This window comes from Chinchilla lanigera, unplaced genomic scaffold, assembly GCF_000276665.1.
Source record: "Chinchilla lanigera isolate Chin_1 unplaced genomic scaffold, ChiLan1.0 scaffold00106, whole genome shotgun sequence".
Classification (NCBI taxonomy): domain Eukaryota; kingdom Metazoa; phylum Chordata; class Mammalia; order Rodentia; family Chinchillidae; genus Chinchilla; species Chinchilla lanigera.
Window position 1 is genome coordinate 2,275,841 of NW_004955507.1, and position 19,065 is coordinate 2,294,905.

The 19,065-nt window shown below is 36.9% G+C and overlaps 1 protein-coding gene across 2 annotated transcripts in view; it reads left to right on the forward strand.

Moving 5' to 3' along the window:
* Positions 1-17,797, forward strand: part of Ccnj (cyclin J) — an 18,943-nt gene extending 1,146 nt beyond the window's left edge. The window contains exons 2-6 of one of the 2 annotated variants that reach the window (XM_005407563.2): positions 547-656; positions 7,960-8,170; positions 13,697-13,996; positions 14,083-14,242; positions 14,729-17,797. In XM_005407563.2, coding sequence (XP_005407620.1) covers positions 588-656; positions 7,960-8,170; positions 13,697-13,996; positions 14,083-14,242; positions 14,729-15,140 — 1,152 coding nt within the window. In that variant the 5' untranslated portion in view covers positions 547-587 and the 3' untranslated portion in view covers positions 15,141-17,797. The remainder of the gene's footprint in view (positions 1-546; positions 657-7,959; positions 8,171-13,696; positions 13,997-14,082; positions 14,243-14,728) is intronic. The other variant, XM_005407565.2, reaches the window with a different exon arrangement.
* The last annotated feature ends 1,268 nt before the right edge of the window (positions 17,798-19,065 follow it).

Consider the following 19,065-nt stretch of genomic DNA (forward strand, 5'->3'; position numbering starts at 1 on the left):
ACCGGGCCGCCGGGGCGAGGCGCGGAGCCCGGCCGGCTCGGCCTTTTGTTCCCTCTCCGGTGCGGCGCGGCCCGGCGCGTCTCCTAGTCCAGGGAAGGAGCGGGCGCGGGACGACCTGTGGCCTCTGAGCCTCTTGGTGTGGACTTCTCATCCCCGCCTGACGGGAACTGGTGTCAGGTCTCCCCGCTGCCCAGGGCTGGCGGCAGGGTTCGAACCCCGGACGCCGGGAGCCGACGGCGCGCCGCCTGCTCCGGCTTTTCCACAGCTCGCAAGCAGGTCCTCGGGTTAGCGCTCGAGACCCGAGTCGCGCCCCTCTTGCTAAGCATTTCGTGGGGCAGCTCCCCAAATAAACCAGTGCCTCCGGAGTGGGTAGATCGGGTCTTACGTGTGGCGTCTGGGAATTGTTTGGGGTCGGTGCCGGGCTTAGGATGAGTCCGGTGAAGATGAGCCGCCGCCCGGGGTGGCCGAGGTCACACCTCTCGGGGAGGGGGCGGGGGTCGTGCGCGAAGTGGCCGGCGGTGAGCGGGTCTGGGGCGTGTCTTTCAGACTGAAGTTACGGCGTCCGGCTGGGCGCGCCGCCGGGTCCCATGGAGCTGGAGGGGCAGTGGTGGCGAGGACAGCTGGCTGCTGACATCCACCAAGCGCTTCGGTACAAGGTATCTCTGATGCCCGACCTTCCCATTCCGGGGCTTGCGCCACTTAGAAATCTCAGTTCCTGGAAACTCAGGAAAATTAGGTTTTTACTGTTTTCCAGGCCAAAAGACTTGAGGTTTGCTTATTTGGCTAATTAACTTCTTAGTTTCTTCCCTGGGCATAGCAGAAGAATCTGCAGCATAAATGAAGAGGGGAATTGGGCATGTTAGTTGGGAGACGGAAGGTGGAAGGGGACGTCCCGTCTTGTTTCCAAGTGGGCCATTGCTTTGATCTTGTATTTAAATTATGCAGCTGTTAAACTCACATTTGTACGTTACTGAATTCCCCATTCGGTCCACTCAATTGCTGTTCCTCAATTTCTTCATCTGTGATTGTGAAATTTAAATGTCAGTATTGTACAGGAGTGTAGAATAGTGTTTGGCATCTACTCAGCCTTATAAATAATAACTGTTATTACGTGCCCCTTAACACTTGGCACTGTTTAAAAATTAGTCTTAAGGTGGAAGACGTTAGCTACTTTTTCCTGCTAATGCTAGTAATAAAAGTGGTATTGCTTACGGTACTTAATGGATATTGAAAAAAACTCTTTCTGGCATAAAATCTTTGTGTTGTTGCTCTTAAATTTTACAGTGCATGTCACAATTCAGATTAGTGGGACTACTCTGCCTCTTTGAAAACCCCAAGAGAAATCAGATCCAAAATGATCTCTAACTTAACTCAGTTTCACCTTGGATAGAGAGCCGTTTGTTGTTAAGTGTAGACGATTAAGCAAAACAGGTGACTCTTTAGTAAAAGGAATTCTGGCCCTTGTTGAGAGATCCTGGGACGATAATAAACTTGTATGTTGAGTTTCTGGCCAGGTTAAGCGGATTAAAAGATCTGATTCTCACATTGTTAAAATTGTACCATTTTCTAAAGCTTGAGGTTTCCAAATGCTATTTACTATTTGTAGTCTTACACTGTATATACACCAATGGCCCTAAGAGCACTGTTCTTACCACATAAAAGTTTCAGCTATGGAACGGTTTGCTAGAGTGTTGAAAGAGTTGTAAGGTTTCCACTTTGAAAATTATCCAGACACACTTTTGATTATTTTCTTTTTGACCGATGTCATCTTTCAGTATGAAATGTTATGTCAGCCTTTTTATCCCTCTAGTTTGTGGTAAAATTGTTAATGATGCATATATTTATATTTTTTTCAATTGACATAAAACTTTAGATTTTTCTTGGTGATTCCCATGGTTTTCAGTTCTTATTTTGTGTCTCGATAATTTTAATATTGAATAATTGAGTTAATTTTGTTAGTTGAGCTTAGACGATTTTTTTTTTAAGTTCAGATTTGTTGAATGTTTTGGTGCATCAGTCTTTAGAGGATCCAAGGAATAAAACAGCTCTGCACTTAAGTGGCTTATAAACTATCAGAGGACAAGATAGCACAGGTACTCAAGTAATGCCACTGAAGGTTGTCGTGGGCCACCTGTGACATACTGCTCTGGTTTGTCTTTAAGCATTGTGTGGATCATGTTCATGATTTGACAGATTGGCCACACGTTATAAAGATTTACATTAATTGGTAGAACTTGAACTTGCAGAACTGGAGAGACCACTACTGGTAGTACATTGAAATCAAGGAAGTTAGAATAAACTTTCTCATAGGAAAGACATATTCTACTCTAATTGGTAATTTAATTGGACAGTTGTAAATAATCACTATGTGCAAGGTACTCTCAGGTGTTAGAGCAATGACAGTGTAAAAGCATCTGAATTTAGGTCTTTGGGCAGTTGCCAATTCTGATGCTGTGTAAGAAGTTTTATATTTAGACCCAAGGTTTGTGGAGAAGATAATCATTGTGACCAGTGTTGTTCCTGCTAGGGAAGAGTGAAAATAAAATGCATACTCCTTGACCTCAAATGTTAAATGTACTGTTTTTGTAAAATAATTTACCATTCAAAAAAAACTTACAAAGCATCTTCTCTGTGTCTCATTTTGTTATCATTTTGCTACATTCACTAGTGTCATAGTCTGTTTGGGAGAGTATTTTTGGGAGCCTTTATGGGAACTGAGAACAATTCTAGCTTTGTAAGAAGCATTAAGAAAATATTTATTCCACAGAGTTGTGCTTAAACTTCTGAGTATTTCTTCTAAGCATTTATTTCCATCCTAGCTGGTCACTGTGCCCATTCTGGGGAGGTTGTGGCATTTGGGGTGGTGAGCTGATGAGGACTTGAGGCTGAGGATAAGGGTGATGTATTCAGGCTTCTCTGCTTTTTTTCATGTGGGTTGCTAAGAACCTAATGGAAACTGTTCAGTTCTAGGGGATCTGAAATGAATAAGAAACTTGTAGATTGAGAGAAGCATAGTCATTCTCATGCTTGTGTAACTGTAATACCCAGACATTATTTAAAATCCACTGATAGCTCTTGAGTTTCCTGCCCCTTTTTTTTCGTTTGCATTATTAGGAATTGAACCCAGGGCCCTATGCATGCGAGTCACTCTCCTTATTAGCTCTATCCACAGTCCCTGTTGCCTTTGTTTTCAATAAAGTTAGTAAGGTTAATGTCAATACAAATAAAGCCCACTAGTATTTTCCAAGTTTGTATCTTAGTGAGTCTGTCAAGTTCAGGCCTCTTTTTCCAGAAAACCTATCAAGGCGTTGTTTTTCCCCATTCCCCATCCCCCTGAGCTGAGTTACATCATCTTCCTCAGTGTTCTTATAATACCCTGTGACTACAATATTGTATTACAATGATCTGTATATTTTTATTCACCTGCTAAAGAGAGGCTGGAGACTGTTTTTCCAGCTACAGTATTTCCTGGGATTAGCACAGTGGCTGCTACATGGGAGATGATTAGTAAATGACACATGATGGCAAGAAAGAAAAAGTTACAACTCATTTACACCATTGTGAAGACCTGTAGAAATAGTGAAGGAGAAAAGACAAATCCTAGGAGCTATACAAGAAACTGGAATGTACCTTTTATTTGAACAAAATTTTTTTCTCAATTTTTTTTGTACTTTTTTTTTTTTGGCTGTTTAAGACAGGGTCACACCATGCAGTTCAAGCTGGTCTTGAACTCACTTTGTAGCCCAGGCTGCCCTTGAACTCACAGTGATCCTCCTGCCCCCTCCTGCCCCACACTTCCTGAGTGCTGGGATACAAGCATGCGCCACTATACTTTTCTTATATAAACATTAAAAACATAAAATGGCCCATTAACTTATTACTCAGGTAATCCCTGTGAATATTTTTAAACTTTAAGTGGTACATGGACATGGTTCGAAAAAAATACTTGACATAATACAGTATAGGAAGGTTTAAATGAGGCTCCTCCCACCACTGTTCTCTGAAAATCAATATAGCTGCAAATATTTGTATTTGTAGCATTGTTACATTGATTATAAAGTGTACTTGTTCATACCTTCCTACCACTCCCATCTTAATTTATCAGATTTTTTTCCGTGTCAACGCATCTAGGTCTCTGCCCTTTTTAAAAATACCCTATTAAGTTGATATCCCACACTCTATGTATTCAATTTCTATTGATAGATATCATGATTTCTTTCTTTAAAAATTAAAACTTTTTAAATTCACATGCACTTGTAAGAATAATAGAGAACAATCCCTTAAAATGTTTCCTCACTTTTCCTCAGTGGTAGCCTCTTTACTGTTACAACCAAGGTATTTACAAGTGATCAAAATATACAGTGATTGTTTAAATTTTGGAAATACCATAGTAAAAGACATACTGCCCTTAATCCTCCTCAAAATAGCTTTCTCTTCAATTTGAACACATTTGTCCCATTGTTCTTGCCATTTTCTGAAGCAGTTCTGAAGTCCTCTTTCATGTCTTTACAAAGTGTAATCAAAAATACAGTGAATGCTACTCTTCATTGCCATTCAGCAGAAAGGCAGTATTACAAAAACACTGCAGTGTGTCCTCATCTACCTTATTCTCTGGATCTGGTACTGTGAAACCTCTTGGTTCTTCCCCAAAGTCAAAACAGCCATGAATGGTAAACGTTGTCAGTCAGTTCGAAACAGCTAAGTAGCCATGACAGGGCAACTAAAGACCCACAAAGGAATTTGCAGAACTGCTTCAGAAAGTGGCAAGAACAATGAGAAGAATGTGTTCAAAGTAAGGGGGTTTATTTTGAGGGGAGTTGATGGTAATATCTTTACTGTATTAAGCTTTTTGAATTGAAACATTTACTGTATTTTTAGATCACACCTTGTACATTGATGCAGGCAATATACAGAAGATTCCCCATCATCACAAAGATCTCTCACGATGTCCTGTTACAAAAGGTGCACTGCCTTCCCTCCCACCCCATGTTGCCCCTTAACCCTGGCAACTACTCATCTGTTCTTCATTCTATAATTTTGTCATTTCAAGAATGTTATTAGAAATTAAGTTATACAGTATGTGACCTTTAGAAATTAACTCCTTTTAACTCCATATATTTCTTCAGAGATTCATTAAAATTATATTGGATATCAAACTTTTTTGTTCACCATATACATTTGTACTCTTACAAACAGCTGCAAAGGATCCCTTAAATGTAGGGCAGATTCCTGGTCCTGCAGTTGCTAAGTTAAAAGATATGTGCATTTAAAAAATGTATCTATATTACCCAGTTATCCTCTGAAAGATTGTATCAGTTGTTAAATTATTAGTAGAATGTGTTACTACTTCCTGTCTTGATAACATAAACAAAAGTTAATAAAAATCAAGTAAGTGAAAAAATGTTTTAAATTTGAATGAAATCAGGCATCTTTTTGTTTTGGGCGCATTTATGTTTTCCCTATAAACTACTGTGTTTTTCGTATGAACTGTGTTTATATGTTAGTTTTTCTTACAAACTTATCAGTTCTCTAACAAATCAGTTCATTGACATATGTGACAGAAATATTTATTAACTGTATCTATTTTCCCCATTTCTGAAATGCCATTGTCACCATATACATTATTTATCCAAGAAAATAGACTGTCTTTCTGTGTATGTCAGTCTTCCACAACACATGAGATTTATTTTCATATAATGCTGGTATCTGTAAATGTATTTCTCAGTGTTTTCATTTTTATAGTTACTATAAATTGTATATGAAATGCTGTATTTTCTGATTATTAGTATATAGAAAAGCTGTTTTAGAACATTTATTTTGTTGCCAGCCATCCTATTAAATTCTTAACTGAATAATTACAGAATAATTATTAGAACTATGTTCAATAAATGGGCACTAGAATAGTAATCCTGCTATTTCACCTCCAAGTGAGATACTGGCTGTTATATTTAAGATCTTTTTACCTCCTTCCATTTATTGCTTATCAAAGAGATATATGCACATCTTTTCCTGTTTCTCTCAGGGTCACTTTTATTTTAGATGCTGTTTTGGCATCTGTCAAGATGAATGTACGTATTTAAGTATGAATCATCACTGTGACTTACTATAGTGCATTTTTTGAAGTATTTTTTGAATACATTACTAAATTGCATTGGCTACTGTGTATCTCAGTATCAAACTATACTAATATGTAACTTTTGTTTTCATGTATTATAAAATTTACCATTTTTAAGTGACAGGTCAGTGACATTATATACATTTATATCATTTTGCTGCTATTACCACTCTCCATCTTTATAACTTCTTTGTCCCAAACTAAAACTCCAAACCCTCTGAACAATAACTTCCCAATCTCTCACCCTTCCTCCTCTAGTAACCACTATTGTACTCACTGTCCCTATGAATGTGACTGTTGTAAGTACTTGATGTAAGGAATCATACAGTAAGTTTGTGTTCAACTTACTCACCTTGCACACTCTAAGATTCATTCATGTGGTACATACCAGAGTTTTCTTTTAAAGGCTGAACAATATTTCATTGTATGCTTACACCCTCTTTTATTTATCTATTAATCTGTTTGTGGTCATTTGGATTGTTTTCACCTTTTGGTTATTATGAGTAATGAATGATGTTATGAACATGGATGTACAAATATTTGTTCAGGTCTTTACTTACAGTTCTTTTGAATATATTTCTATAATGGAATTGATGGATCATTTGGTAATTCTATGCTTAATTTTTCAAGGTACTCATACTATTATCTTCGGCCACTACTTGATTTTACATTCTCACTAATAATGTATAAGGGGTCCAGTATCTCCGCATTCTTGCCAACACTTGTTCTGTTTTTGTTTTTTTGGTGCTAGCAATCTAAATGAATGTGAAGCAGTATCTTACAGTGATTTTGATGTGCATTTCCCAAATTATTAATGATGTTGAGCATCTTTTTATGTGCTTGTTGGCCATTGTATATTTTCTTTGGAGAAATGTCTGTTAAGTCTTTTGCCCATTTTTAAGTCAGGTTAATTTATTATTGTTGAGTTGTAGTTCTTTATATAATTTAGATATTAACTTATTATCAAATAAGTGGTTTGCAAATATTGTCTCCTTTTCTGTGGGCTGCCTTTTTACTCTGTTGATAGAGTCCTTTGATATACAAAAATACCTAAAAACACAATTTTATCTTCTTTTTCTTGTACTTTTGATAGCTTGTCATGTTACTTCTGGTGTTGTTATGTTAATTTCAGTATTATGCTGACTGTATAAAGTGAACTTAGAAGCTTTCCATCTTTATGTTCTTGAAATCTTCTAGTAGTAAATAAACTTTCAAATTTTTAAAAAATGAGTTCATATAGTGTAGATTTAAGATTAAACACTGATTATGGGGCAGTATTTTAGATATACGGAGAATGATGACAAAGGAGGAGTCATAAAGTTGTTAAAAGAGAAATAAGGTTAGAAGATACTAATAGATGAGTGCTGATCTCCACATCTCTGCAAGTATACTATAGTAGCAACATACTGTGACTATGGATTTAATCTATTACCGTCTAACCAAAAGCTTTGAGCTTCCTGGAGGTGTGTGTGTGTGTGTATGTGTGTGTGCGCGCGCGCGTGTGTGTGTGTGTGTGTGTGTGTTGGTTTTTGATAAGAACAGTTTTCTGAAAACACCTGGTTGAGAACAGAATTCTCTTATTATAAATCTTCGTAGAATGAATCCATTCCTTGAAGCAAGAAACATTTATAATTGGTCACAGAGGTAGTTAATAAGGAGAGAATTTTTGTTTTACATTAATTTTTAAATGCCATTTATTATCTTCCCACTTGGCTTTTTAATTTCTGTCACTCAGGAAGTCTGTTTTGAGCACTTGTAAAGACAGTGTTAAGTCTTTGTATTGTAGAGATACTTTTACAGATTATAGCAAATTACCAGATTAAATGTTGTTCCTCTTGCTTCAGGAGCTGAAGTTGCCCTCCTACAAAGGCCAGTCCCCTCAGCTAAGTCTCAGAAGGTATTTTGCTGACTTGATTGCCATTGTGAGCAATCGCTTCACACTCTGCCCTTCTGCCAGACATCTTGCTGTCTATTTATTGGACTTGTTTATGGATCGCTATGACATCTCTATCCAGCAGCTGCATTTAGTTGCGCTTTCCTGTCTGCTTTTGGCAAGTAAGTATGAATCTGATCTATATGGCTAGAATTTTCATTGTTCATATAATACAGTAAATTTATATATAACTGAATTATCACCAAATCCCATTCATTCTAGTTTATCAGTATTGGGAAGAGTATTTTCAAAGTGCTTCTTGGCACAATAATCAAGCATTACTTGTTTAGTTGGGTTTTTTTTTTTGGTACTGGCAATCAAACTCAGGACCTTGTGCTTGCCAGGCAGGTGCTTGTGCCACTGAGCTATATTCTCAGCCCCTGAAGCATTACTTGTTAATCAAGCATTCAGAAGTGACTCTGGAGTTTTAAAAACATGTACATAAATCGTAGTGCTAAAGATTCTGATAGAAATACATGGTGTAGGTCATCACAGATACACTGATTCAGAATCTGCATAATGGAACCTGGGTATTGCCTAACTTTTTAGAAGTCCCAAAGGTGATTTTGATATACCTTTCTAATTGGAATCCTTGTTTTAAATCAGTGACTCCAAACCAGAAGCAGTTTTGTCTCATGGAACCCTTGTCAATATATGGAGATATTTTTGGTTGTCACATCCTGAGGGGATGCTACTTACATCTAATAACTTTCATGTGCATAAGTCATGATTAAAATACTTTATGTGTTTCATCACTGGCTTGAAGCCTTTCGAGGCTTACTAGTTTTTGTAAGATTGGAAAAACTATACTCCTTGATAGATCATATGTGTGAGAACCCACAAATAAAATGACTTTTTATTGTCCTACAAAATAATAGTTTATTATAGGATCAGTTTATAATAAAGAGACTGGATAAGAGATATGTTAGGTTGTTTTTAAAATTTGAGATCATTATTGGCAAGTAATTCTTTTGCCTGCTGTGACTGTCCTTGTCATTTTATCACTACCAAGTCCCACCCGTTCTGCCTGTGGTTCTTAAAATGTGTGGTGAAGGGGGAGACCCATTTTGTTGGACTGTGAAATAATGCGTGGTACAAAGTCTGTTCATATGCTGACTTATATTTGCGACTAAAGTTTACTAATAACTTATTAAATGAGTTAGGCACTACTAAAGTAGACATTCATAAATGACATGTCACTATTAAATTTTCTAAAGACTATTATTGATTATTAAGAATTTTGGCCACTGAGTCCTATTTTACATTGGTGCCAAATTCCTATAGTCTCCACAAGTTGGATGAAGGGTGCTTTACCTTTTGTACTACCTTAGGCTGACTGGAATGGAGCGTTCAGTTGTTCGTCTCTTTAACTTACATGTTACCATTTAAGATCACAATCCATTTATTTTATTCAAAATTACTTGGTTTAAACTGTATGGTAATATATAGATTTCCAAGCTTATTTTCTAGTGCTCGCTTCGGCAGCACATATACTAAGCTTATTTTCTAGTAATGAGGCTTTAGACCTGCTTATTGTGATTCATATGTGAATTACCACTTACTACTGAAAGAGATGAACACCTCCTTTGTTTGTTCTACTGACTCTTGACCCCCTTTTTCCTGAAAGAGAAGAATTGCTTTTACATTACTTTTCTGCTGAACAGTGGGAATGTGTGTGAGATATCCTTCAGAGTCTCAGCCTCTCCCAAATAAGCAGTGGTCAAAAGACTTGGAGTCAACAGCCCAACACTGGAGTTGGGAATCTAACAGGCTGGCTTTAGCCTGTAGCAGTTTCTCCTTCCTTGTGTCTATAACTACAGCAAAAAAGCTGTCTAAACTGATAGCCTGTTTTCAGTGTCTGGTATTGTTTTAAATTGTGGAATTTATTCTTAATGTTTCTTACATTTTATCTTCCTATATTTAGATACCAAGGGCAGCTCTCCAATTAGTTATCATAAACGTTCAGATTCTGCTGCTTTTCTCACAGGATTGAACTTTGTGTTCTGACCCTCACCCAGCAACTCCCTACTTTGGGATGGATATGGTAGAGTGTGAAAGTGAAGAGCAGCTTATAGTGCCTGGTAGTTTGGCTAAAGACATAGCACAACTTGTAATTTCCAAAAACAATAACCAACTGCCTATTATCTACACTATTAGAGATAGGAAGAAAGGGCCTACACTATCTCTAATTGGAGAGCAGTGTGTAGTGTTTTAGAGTAGGGACTATAGTGATGGATTTTCATAAACAATGTAAATTTCAAAAATCTTTGGGTCTCAGGTTATTTGTCTATAAAATAGAAATGAAGACTCATCCCATACAAAGTTTCAAGGGTCAAATGGGGTGATGTGTTTAAAATTACTTAGAAATTGAAACACTAAAGGGTTAGCGTTGTAAAGATTAACTCCTCTGCCAGGTTCCCTAGCCCATAGATTCTAGCTTTCTAAAATGGACCCAGGTTTGTCCCGGGAAACTCTTTACATTTTGACTGATTCATATGTGACCTGGCTTTCCTTGGCTTCTGTACCCAGCATTAAATTTGAGAGTTTGGAACCAGTCTTGGATATGAAACTTCTGATAATTTACTCAGGGTCTTATATAACTGAGAAATGGTCTCATAGTTGAGTAAAGTCAAAAGTGAAAAATCATAGACTTTTAGTGGTAACAAGTGCTTGTATCTTCCTGTTCACTAACCCTAATACTGGGTTAGCAAAGCTTTCTTTATACTGTTAGGTGAACAATTGTAACTCACAATTGGTTTGAATTACATCTTAATTTTTCATGAGGAGAGATTTTTTTTCTGTTACCTTTTCCAGTTCTTTATGTATTTTTCAATTAGACTGTGGTCTTACAAATTTGTGTTCTTTCTCACTTAGTAATGAAAGAATTGAATGTTAGTTGGCAGTATTCACAGTATGACATCAGACCCATGCCCTACTCAGTATTCAAATCTTACCTACTACATATATCTACTGTTCTCTGCTAGTTTTGAACATATATAAGTTTCCATGGCTGATCTGAACATTTCCTCTAAAGGAAAGACAACATAGTGTTTTGTTTCTGTGGCCTCTAATTCTTTATTTTCTGGGAAGCCGATAGGAATTTCCTGTGCCCTTATTTCCTGTCTGAGACTTTATCAATATAATCACATGGCTTCCGGAATTTCCTTTCAATTGAACAAACTGATTCAGTAACCTGTGGGTAGCGTTATGGATAAGTAAGTCATATATAGCATTTGGCATAACAAAAACTGTAGATGTGGAAGCAGGTAATTTGCTGGTGTTACCAAACTTTTTGATACTCTTTAATATCCACATAGCTGAATATACACTATACATAATGAAAGAGTTTCAAAAAATTTAAACCTGTATTAAAATCTTGTGTGGTTATTTATATAATATGGAAGTTATTTTTAACTTTGCAAATCAGTATGCAAAGTCTTTTACATTTATAACAGTTGGATACTTACTACATACATGAAGATACAGAAGTCTGTCATTCTTATAGTTGACCCCATATAACCTGGTATAGAACTGTGGTTTAGAAAGACAGATTTAGGAATTCAAATATATATCTCCTTTTGGCTTTCATTTTTAGTTTGACTGAACTTATTTGACCTTAAATAAATTGGCCAACCTCACTACCTTGGTTTTTTGAGCTGTGAAATAGATCATGTACAATTTTATTTTTGTTGTTGAAAGTCACAAGAAAATATGAAACGTCCTTGAATTATGGTGTGTTAGTTTCTTCAAAGGAACTTCAAGCATGACATAAATAAACTCATTAATTTTTACAGTGTTCTTTTGAAGTTCATTGCCAGTATTGTTGCTGCTACATAAATGCCAGGGTGCTTTGAAAGTCATGATTCATCCAGAGGTCTTAAACTAATTCTTTGGTCATTCTCCTTCTAAAAATTTCACTCTATTATCTGAGAGCAGTAGTTTTCCTATTTTATCTATTTAGCAACGATGCTGGATATCTGTGTTAGAAATGCCACTTTAATGTTTCCAGCTGTACTTAGTATATACTATTGGTCAGACTTGTGAATTCATCTTTATGTGACTTGAGCTGGGCAGGGCTATCTAGACTCTTAAAGTCTATTATCTGACGTCTAATGCCTGAATTAGGTGAGTTTTCATCTCCTATTTTCAGTATTATTTACTGAAAGAGTTAGATCCAAAGTTCAAAGTCTCTCTGAAACAGGAAGACATCACTGTCCCTTAAATTTAGGTTTTTCTCTAGACAGACATAGAATCTCCTGGCATCAAAGAGAAAACCTTCTATCCCAGTTCTACTCTGTACGCAAACACCAAGGCAGGCAGCAGTATGTATCCCCCAACCCCAAGGGATGAGCAGACCACCAATGGCTGTGGCAGCATTACCACTGCTTACACAATGAGTATCTGCACTGAATGACCCTGCTCTGTGCCATTTGTTTGCTATAGCAACTTGAAAGTATGGTGCAAACCCATGTCTTCTAGAAGAGAAACTTCACAGGGAAACTTCTGGCTTCCAATGTACTTTTAAAGTAATATTCTAAACAGTAATAGTCATAAACAAGGGTAAATGTAAAATCTGTTATGAAAAATCTGTAATTGTGATATGATTATTTTAAACATTAAAATAGAACATAGTTTTGGCAGATAGAAGGCTTCCATTATAATTTCTGTTTTCCATGGACCACTGTGGAACGAGACTCAAGACTTGAAGACAACTCTTGTGCTATTGCTGCATCTGGAAAATCTAACAGTGTAGAAATTGATAACTTGTGGATTTTTTTAAGCTATAGGTTCTAGAAATAGCTAAAACACATGTTTTATATATAATAAAATATTTATTTGGAGACTAATGTATAAGATAATGCATTACAGTTTTCCTGGTGCTGAAGAGGAAATCTTATTCTTTGTGCATAATTAAAACTTTATAGACTATTTCCTAAAAAGAAATGCCTTCAGATAATGAAATCCAGTTATCAAGTTGTCTTTGCTCCTAGTCAAGTTTGAGTAAAGGAATTTAAAAGAGGATAAAAAGTCAACCTCTCTCTCTCCCTCTGTCAGATTTAAGTAGATTTTTGTTTTGAATTCTAAAGAGAGGGGTGGAGTTTTATGTGGAGTTATAACGCTTAGTTACAATATTCACCCAGTCCCCTGCTCCCAGATCTCTTCTTTCTGGAATTAGGCTGAAAATATGAAACACTTGAAGCTTAATTATTTTTGTTTCAGGTAAAGCTGTGACATAAAATTCTTTAATCTCTCTTCTACTCTAAAATAGTTACTTTTCTTTCACCAACTCAACCTACCCACACAAACAAAACTCTGAATTAGCTGGTGAGATTTGACACGGCAATTTGGTAATTGGCACATGTGACTACTACTTTTATACTTTAGGACACAAATCGAAATGTTTACATGTGCAAGCATTTTTTCAGAGGATGGGGGAAAAGCAGGATACAGTGATACTGGGAAAGAAAACATGTGCAACCATTACAACAGAAGACAATTCTGGCACAATTCTTTCTCAGTAAGGTAGGAAAAAGAGTATCTTTGGATCTAAATCCTCATGGTAGAACAAAAAAATACCATTTAACTGACTAGACATGTAATGATCATGGGCTTAACATTTTTTCCATCACCTCCCTTTTTCTTATAAGGTAAATTTGAAGAAAAAGAAGATAGTGTGCCTAAGCTGGAGCAGCTCAACAGCCTGGGTTGTATGACTAATATGAATCTAGTATTAACAAAACAAAATTTGCTACATATGGAACTATTACTATTGGAAACCTTTCAGTGGAACCTCTGCCTTCCAACAGCTGCCCATTTCATCGAGTATTATCTCTCTGAAGCAGTACATGAAACAGATCTTCATGATGGCTGGCCAATGATTTGTTTGGAAAAAACTAAACTCTACATGGCCAAATACGCAGATTACTTCCTGGAAGTGTCTCTACAAGGTGAGTTGATGTGAGCGCTATAAATGACTTGTGTGCTTATGTCGTGTTTGGTCTGTTGCTTAAGTTCACTTTTGGTGTCTCCACAGATTATGCCTTTCTAAATTATGCACCTTCTTTAGTAGCTGCTGCATGTGTGGCTTCTTCGAGGATTATACTTCGACTTTCTCCAACGTGGCCTACAAGACTACATCGTCTTACTGCTTATTCATGGGATTTCTTAGTGCAGTGTATTGAACGGCTATTGATGTAAGCCCTTTTGTTCTTGTGTTTCTCATTAACATTTTTCTTCACGTATACAGTACACCACAAACCACTTCTAAAAGGCACAGCACTCTTAGGATATTTCCTCTGTCAGCTGCTTGCTGCTGTGAGCAGGCCACTATACGAGCAGTACTTTGTAGAGGGGAGCTCCCTTCAGCTGCTAACAACTTAGAGGTTGCCATTGTTAGTATGATTCTAGGCACAGTACCTGATAGAGAAAAGAATTGCTCTTGTATGTCTGTAGATCTATAACTCTAAAATCAACCCAGGCAAACCTTGCCCAATTCCCATTTCCATATCTTTGAATTTCAAAAATTGCCTAGATAATAAGCACTCAAGTCCTTATTATGGACACATCTTCCAACCTGGAAAAAGCTTAGAAAGAGATAAGGGACACCTCATTGTTGAAGTGGGGTAGAACTTTCTTACAGATTTTTCTCAATTAATGTTTCCATTCTTTCCATATTTCAGTGCTCATGACAATGATGTGAAAGAAGCGAACAAACAGAGAGGACAGGCAGGCCCTCAGTCAGCACAAATAGGTGTGTTCCAGACAGCCTCCCAGCCCTCACGGCCAGTTCACTTTCAGCAGCCTCAGTATCTCCATCAGACTCAACAGACCTCACTGCAGTACCGCCATCCTGTGTCAGAGCAACCCAGCTGCCAGCAGATTGTATCTACCACACACACCTCATCTTACACACTACAGACGTGTCCTGCGGGCTTCCAAACTAGTGTTCAGGGCCTTGGGCACATGCAGACTGGTGTTGGGATGTCCCTGGCAATACCAGTAGAAGTTAAGCCCTGTCTGAGTGTTTCTTATAACCGGAGTTATCAGATAAATGAACATTACCCTTGTATTACTCCATGCTTTGAAAGGTGATTGTGTGTGAAGCCAAAAACTGACCCAGACTATTTTGTGACTTGAAGGCCTGGGGCATCCTTTTTGTAAACTTGTCTTCAGAAGAAAAGGGATCCAAATAACATCAGAACTCTTCAGGTACCAGCACCAGGAGGACTGAATATCCGTTCAGTATCTATGAATACCTAGGAGAACTAACCAAACATTTTAACACTGTGTGTGTCGGATCCTGTTTCAAGCAATCCTTGTATGACAGAAACGCTCAAGCCTGGCTGGTGGTCCAAATATTTCAAAAATATTCAATTCAACAGAAAATTTGGACAGATTCCAACTTGCCATTTTGAGATTTGACCTGTGGTAGGCTCTGGGCCTTATGTTCACTTATATGTCAAAGACTAATGTTTGTCTCTGGACTTGCCAAACTATCTTTTATGAAGGAAAGTTAACAGTATTAATTTTTGAAGAGATTCTTTTGTTTTATTCAGTTTTGTTTTACTTTTGAGCTACAGGTGAATTTCCAACTTAAGTTTAAGTTCATGTGTTGTACCAATTGTGCAGTTAAATTTTTTTTCAAATTATCTTATATAATTTCCTATCATAAATAATAGGTATCTGGATTTATGTACTAAAATTAGGGTTGGAGTAGATCTCGTATCTTGAAATCACGGTCATCATTTTTTAGTTTATTTGTTTGTTTTGGTTTTGTTTCCCTAAGTGATTAACCTTAAATCTTTAGAATTAAAACACATTTAACTCAGGGAATTTGTACTACTTGGAAACATTTAACTACATTAACTGTAATACAACATGCTTTGGGAATGTTATAGTGTGAACTACCTTTATAACAGGTTTAAATACTCCTGCTAGGATGTGTTTTCAAATGAGAAGATACTATTATAGCACAGAATGAAGTGGGGGTTCCTATTATTCATAATACATGTATGGGTTTTGCATTTCTCAGTGCAATCGGTGATTTATACTCAGATTTGATACTACTCTTTGAGACTTTTTTTCAAGAGAAGACATATCTGTAAAGTATCAGTACTAGAATAAAGTCCCATAGGTTTATTTTGGAGTGAAAGGTGGCCAGGGTAATACTCAGGTTGTGCTAATGTAGCACTTTGTATATGGAAGACAGGTTTTATAAGCAACCTTGGAATCCAGCTAGTCAGTCTAAGCAGGCAAGGGTACTGATTACTAAATTTCAGTAGTCACTTTCATTAGATTGGCCCAACTGCCCAGAGACATTTCACTGTACTGGTAATGAATGAGAACAGCAGTAATAGTTGTTCCAGCAAGGGCAAGTTAGGAGTAAAATATTATGGGGGAATTAAAAAGGAAAACATCATAACTGATAAATTACATATTGTGCTCTTATCTGGGAGGAGAGAGATTTGGTGGAGGGAAGCTTTCTGGTTTAAAAATTAGTAAGGTATGTATTTTGTTTGTGTTTTTTTAAAGATAGCACTTGAATAGAAAAGAATCTGCATGGCAGATAGGTGACCACCACAGTATGCATTGAAGACAAACTTATTTTAAAGATGTGGGTATGCAGCAGGAGTCTCAGTAATCAAGCCAGTGGCCTTTGTTAAGAAGGTAAGGGGCGCAACACAGTAATGGACTGATGCCGACAGCTCCAGTGGTTGAATGTGGGTGGGGTGGCTTCTGCCAGCAGGATTTCTTAGAGAAATGTCCTTTCTTAAAAGGAAAATAACTTTTATACCTACCTGGAGTACATAGGCCATGAGGTGGATTTATTAGTTTGGTAAATAAAATAAAAACCACTCAGGTAAGAACACCTACTATGGCAGTTTTCAAGCATGAAACTTATTTTCTGAAAGTATCATCTCTTTTCCTCTTTTAAAAGGCTGCTAATTGGATTTTAATAGTTCTTACCTTAAGAAAACTTGAATTATTTGGAGGGAAAGTAAGTTATAAAAAATAATACACCTTTCACCTTTCACATTCACGTAGAACCCAGTAACCTGGAGTCCAATTTTCAGTATTTTAACTACCTCAGTAATGCTATGAATGTAAGATATTGTGATAGAGATCCTAACTTGAAACAACAACCAGTGCCTGTGGTAATTTAATGTCTTGTCAAATGCTTTTATTGATTGGTTTATATGTCATTCTTGTTGTAGAAAAATATGCCTTTTAAAAAAGCCTATTAATACTTTCCCAGTTTATATTTTTAAAAAAGCTAAAGAACACTGGATTAATCTTTTGGGAGGGGTAGAATAAAATAATTGATTACAATTGCTGCATACCCGGGATGTGGTCGGGTGTTTGAAGAACCAGAACCATTTTTAAAACAATAGGTTTCAATATAACTACAACTCATAACTGTTAGCTTTGTGGGAGGGAAGTTGTGTGGGTTTTGTTTTGTTTAATTTATTGATTAGTCAAATGTTTTTGTTACGGTGGTTTTTTGTTTTTTTTTTTTGTTTTTTTTGAGATTACTGGACCATGATAAAATGTGTACTGTGAAGAGATTAATGATATGTATAAGGGCTTAACCAAAGTCCACTTAAATAAACACTACTCAAGTACAGACTGCAAACCAAATGTATCTGTTCTGACATTAATTGCAAATAGTATGGTGCTAAAGTCTACACCAATGGAATTAGATGAGTGCTATGCACTTAATTTTAAAATAAAACTAGTTTTCACTAAAATGGGCTTGGTGGTTTTATTTTAAATACAGACCTGTAATTTGAAGGTTCATTGAGCCACATCATATAAGTCAGCCTGAGAATCACAATTGTATTTAGTAAGAGGCATAGAGATGAAAATACACATTTGTCCATTCTAACCTCAGCATTGATGCCTACAAAAGTACTTTGTATATTCTAACCTCAGCATTGATGCCTACAAAAGTACTTTGGACAGTAATGTTGCCTTTCTAACTTAAAATTAGTTGTAAGTTAGCAGGTTCTATTATGAAATGACTAAGAACATGAGAAAATATGAAAATCTGATCTCTAGAGAAAGACACAAAATGATCAAGGATGTGAGAAGGAACAGTCAATAGTGAGTAATGGTCTATTTACCTAAGTATAAATATTATTTACTACTTAATTCAACTTAAACCTTAGCAGGTGGAATTTGCTTTAAAAGATTAAATTTAACAGGTTTGTACAACAAGTATGTTGTGACTTTACACCCCCTAAAACACATTTTTAAAATAAACCTTGTAAGTTTCGTCACTTGCTTTGTGCCCTCAAGAGAGTTAATATACAATGTTTTTCAAGGCAATTTTAAGTAAAGGAAAAAAAAAAATTAGAATTTCAGGACAGGGCAAGTAGTTCAGAACTGAGGTGGTTCTGAACCCCTTGTGGCAGTTAATCTTGATTGTCAGTTTACCTGCATTGACAGATTCCTGGAGAGGTGGTTGGATAGAGGAAACTAAGCTCATCAAAGTCCTTTGATGAGCTTGTAGTTGTATGTGATATTAGGGGGTGGAGCCTAGTTGGACAAAGTGGGTCATGGGGGTATGACCTTGGGGATTATATCTGGCCCTGGCCCCTTGCTCAGCTCTTCCTCAGCTCTCTGCTTCTGGGATGCCTTGAATTGAATAGCCTCTGCTATTCCTCCGCCACACCCTTCTGCCACAATGTTTCTGCCTTGGAGCCAGCTGGCTGTGGGGAAAAAGCCCAAAAAGTAGACTTCTTTTATTTTATTTTTTTTATTTTAAAGAGAGTAGTAAATGAGACACAAACAAAAAATAGAACAATAGCAGCATACCAGTATCACAAACATAAACAAGACTTCTTTTAAATTGCAGTTATCAGGTATGTTTTCCCAGTAATAAAAAGCTAATATACCTCACCTGACAAGTTAACAACTTAATCGCATTGTAAAAGACTTGGCCTCTCTGGCCTCAAGCAGCTTACACGTCACTTGATAAATGCAGTTAGGACCCTGGGAGCAATTAGGATGGACT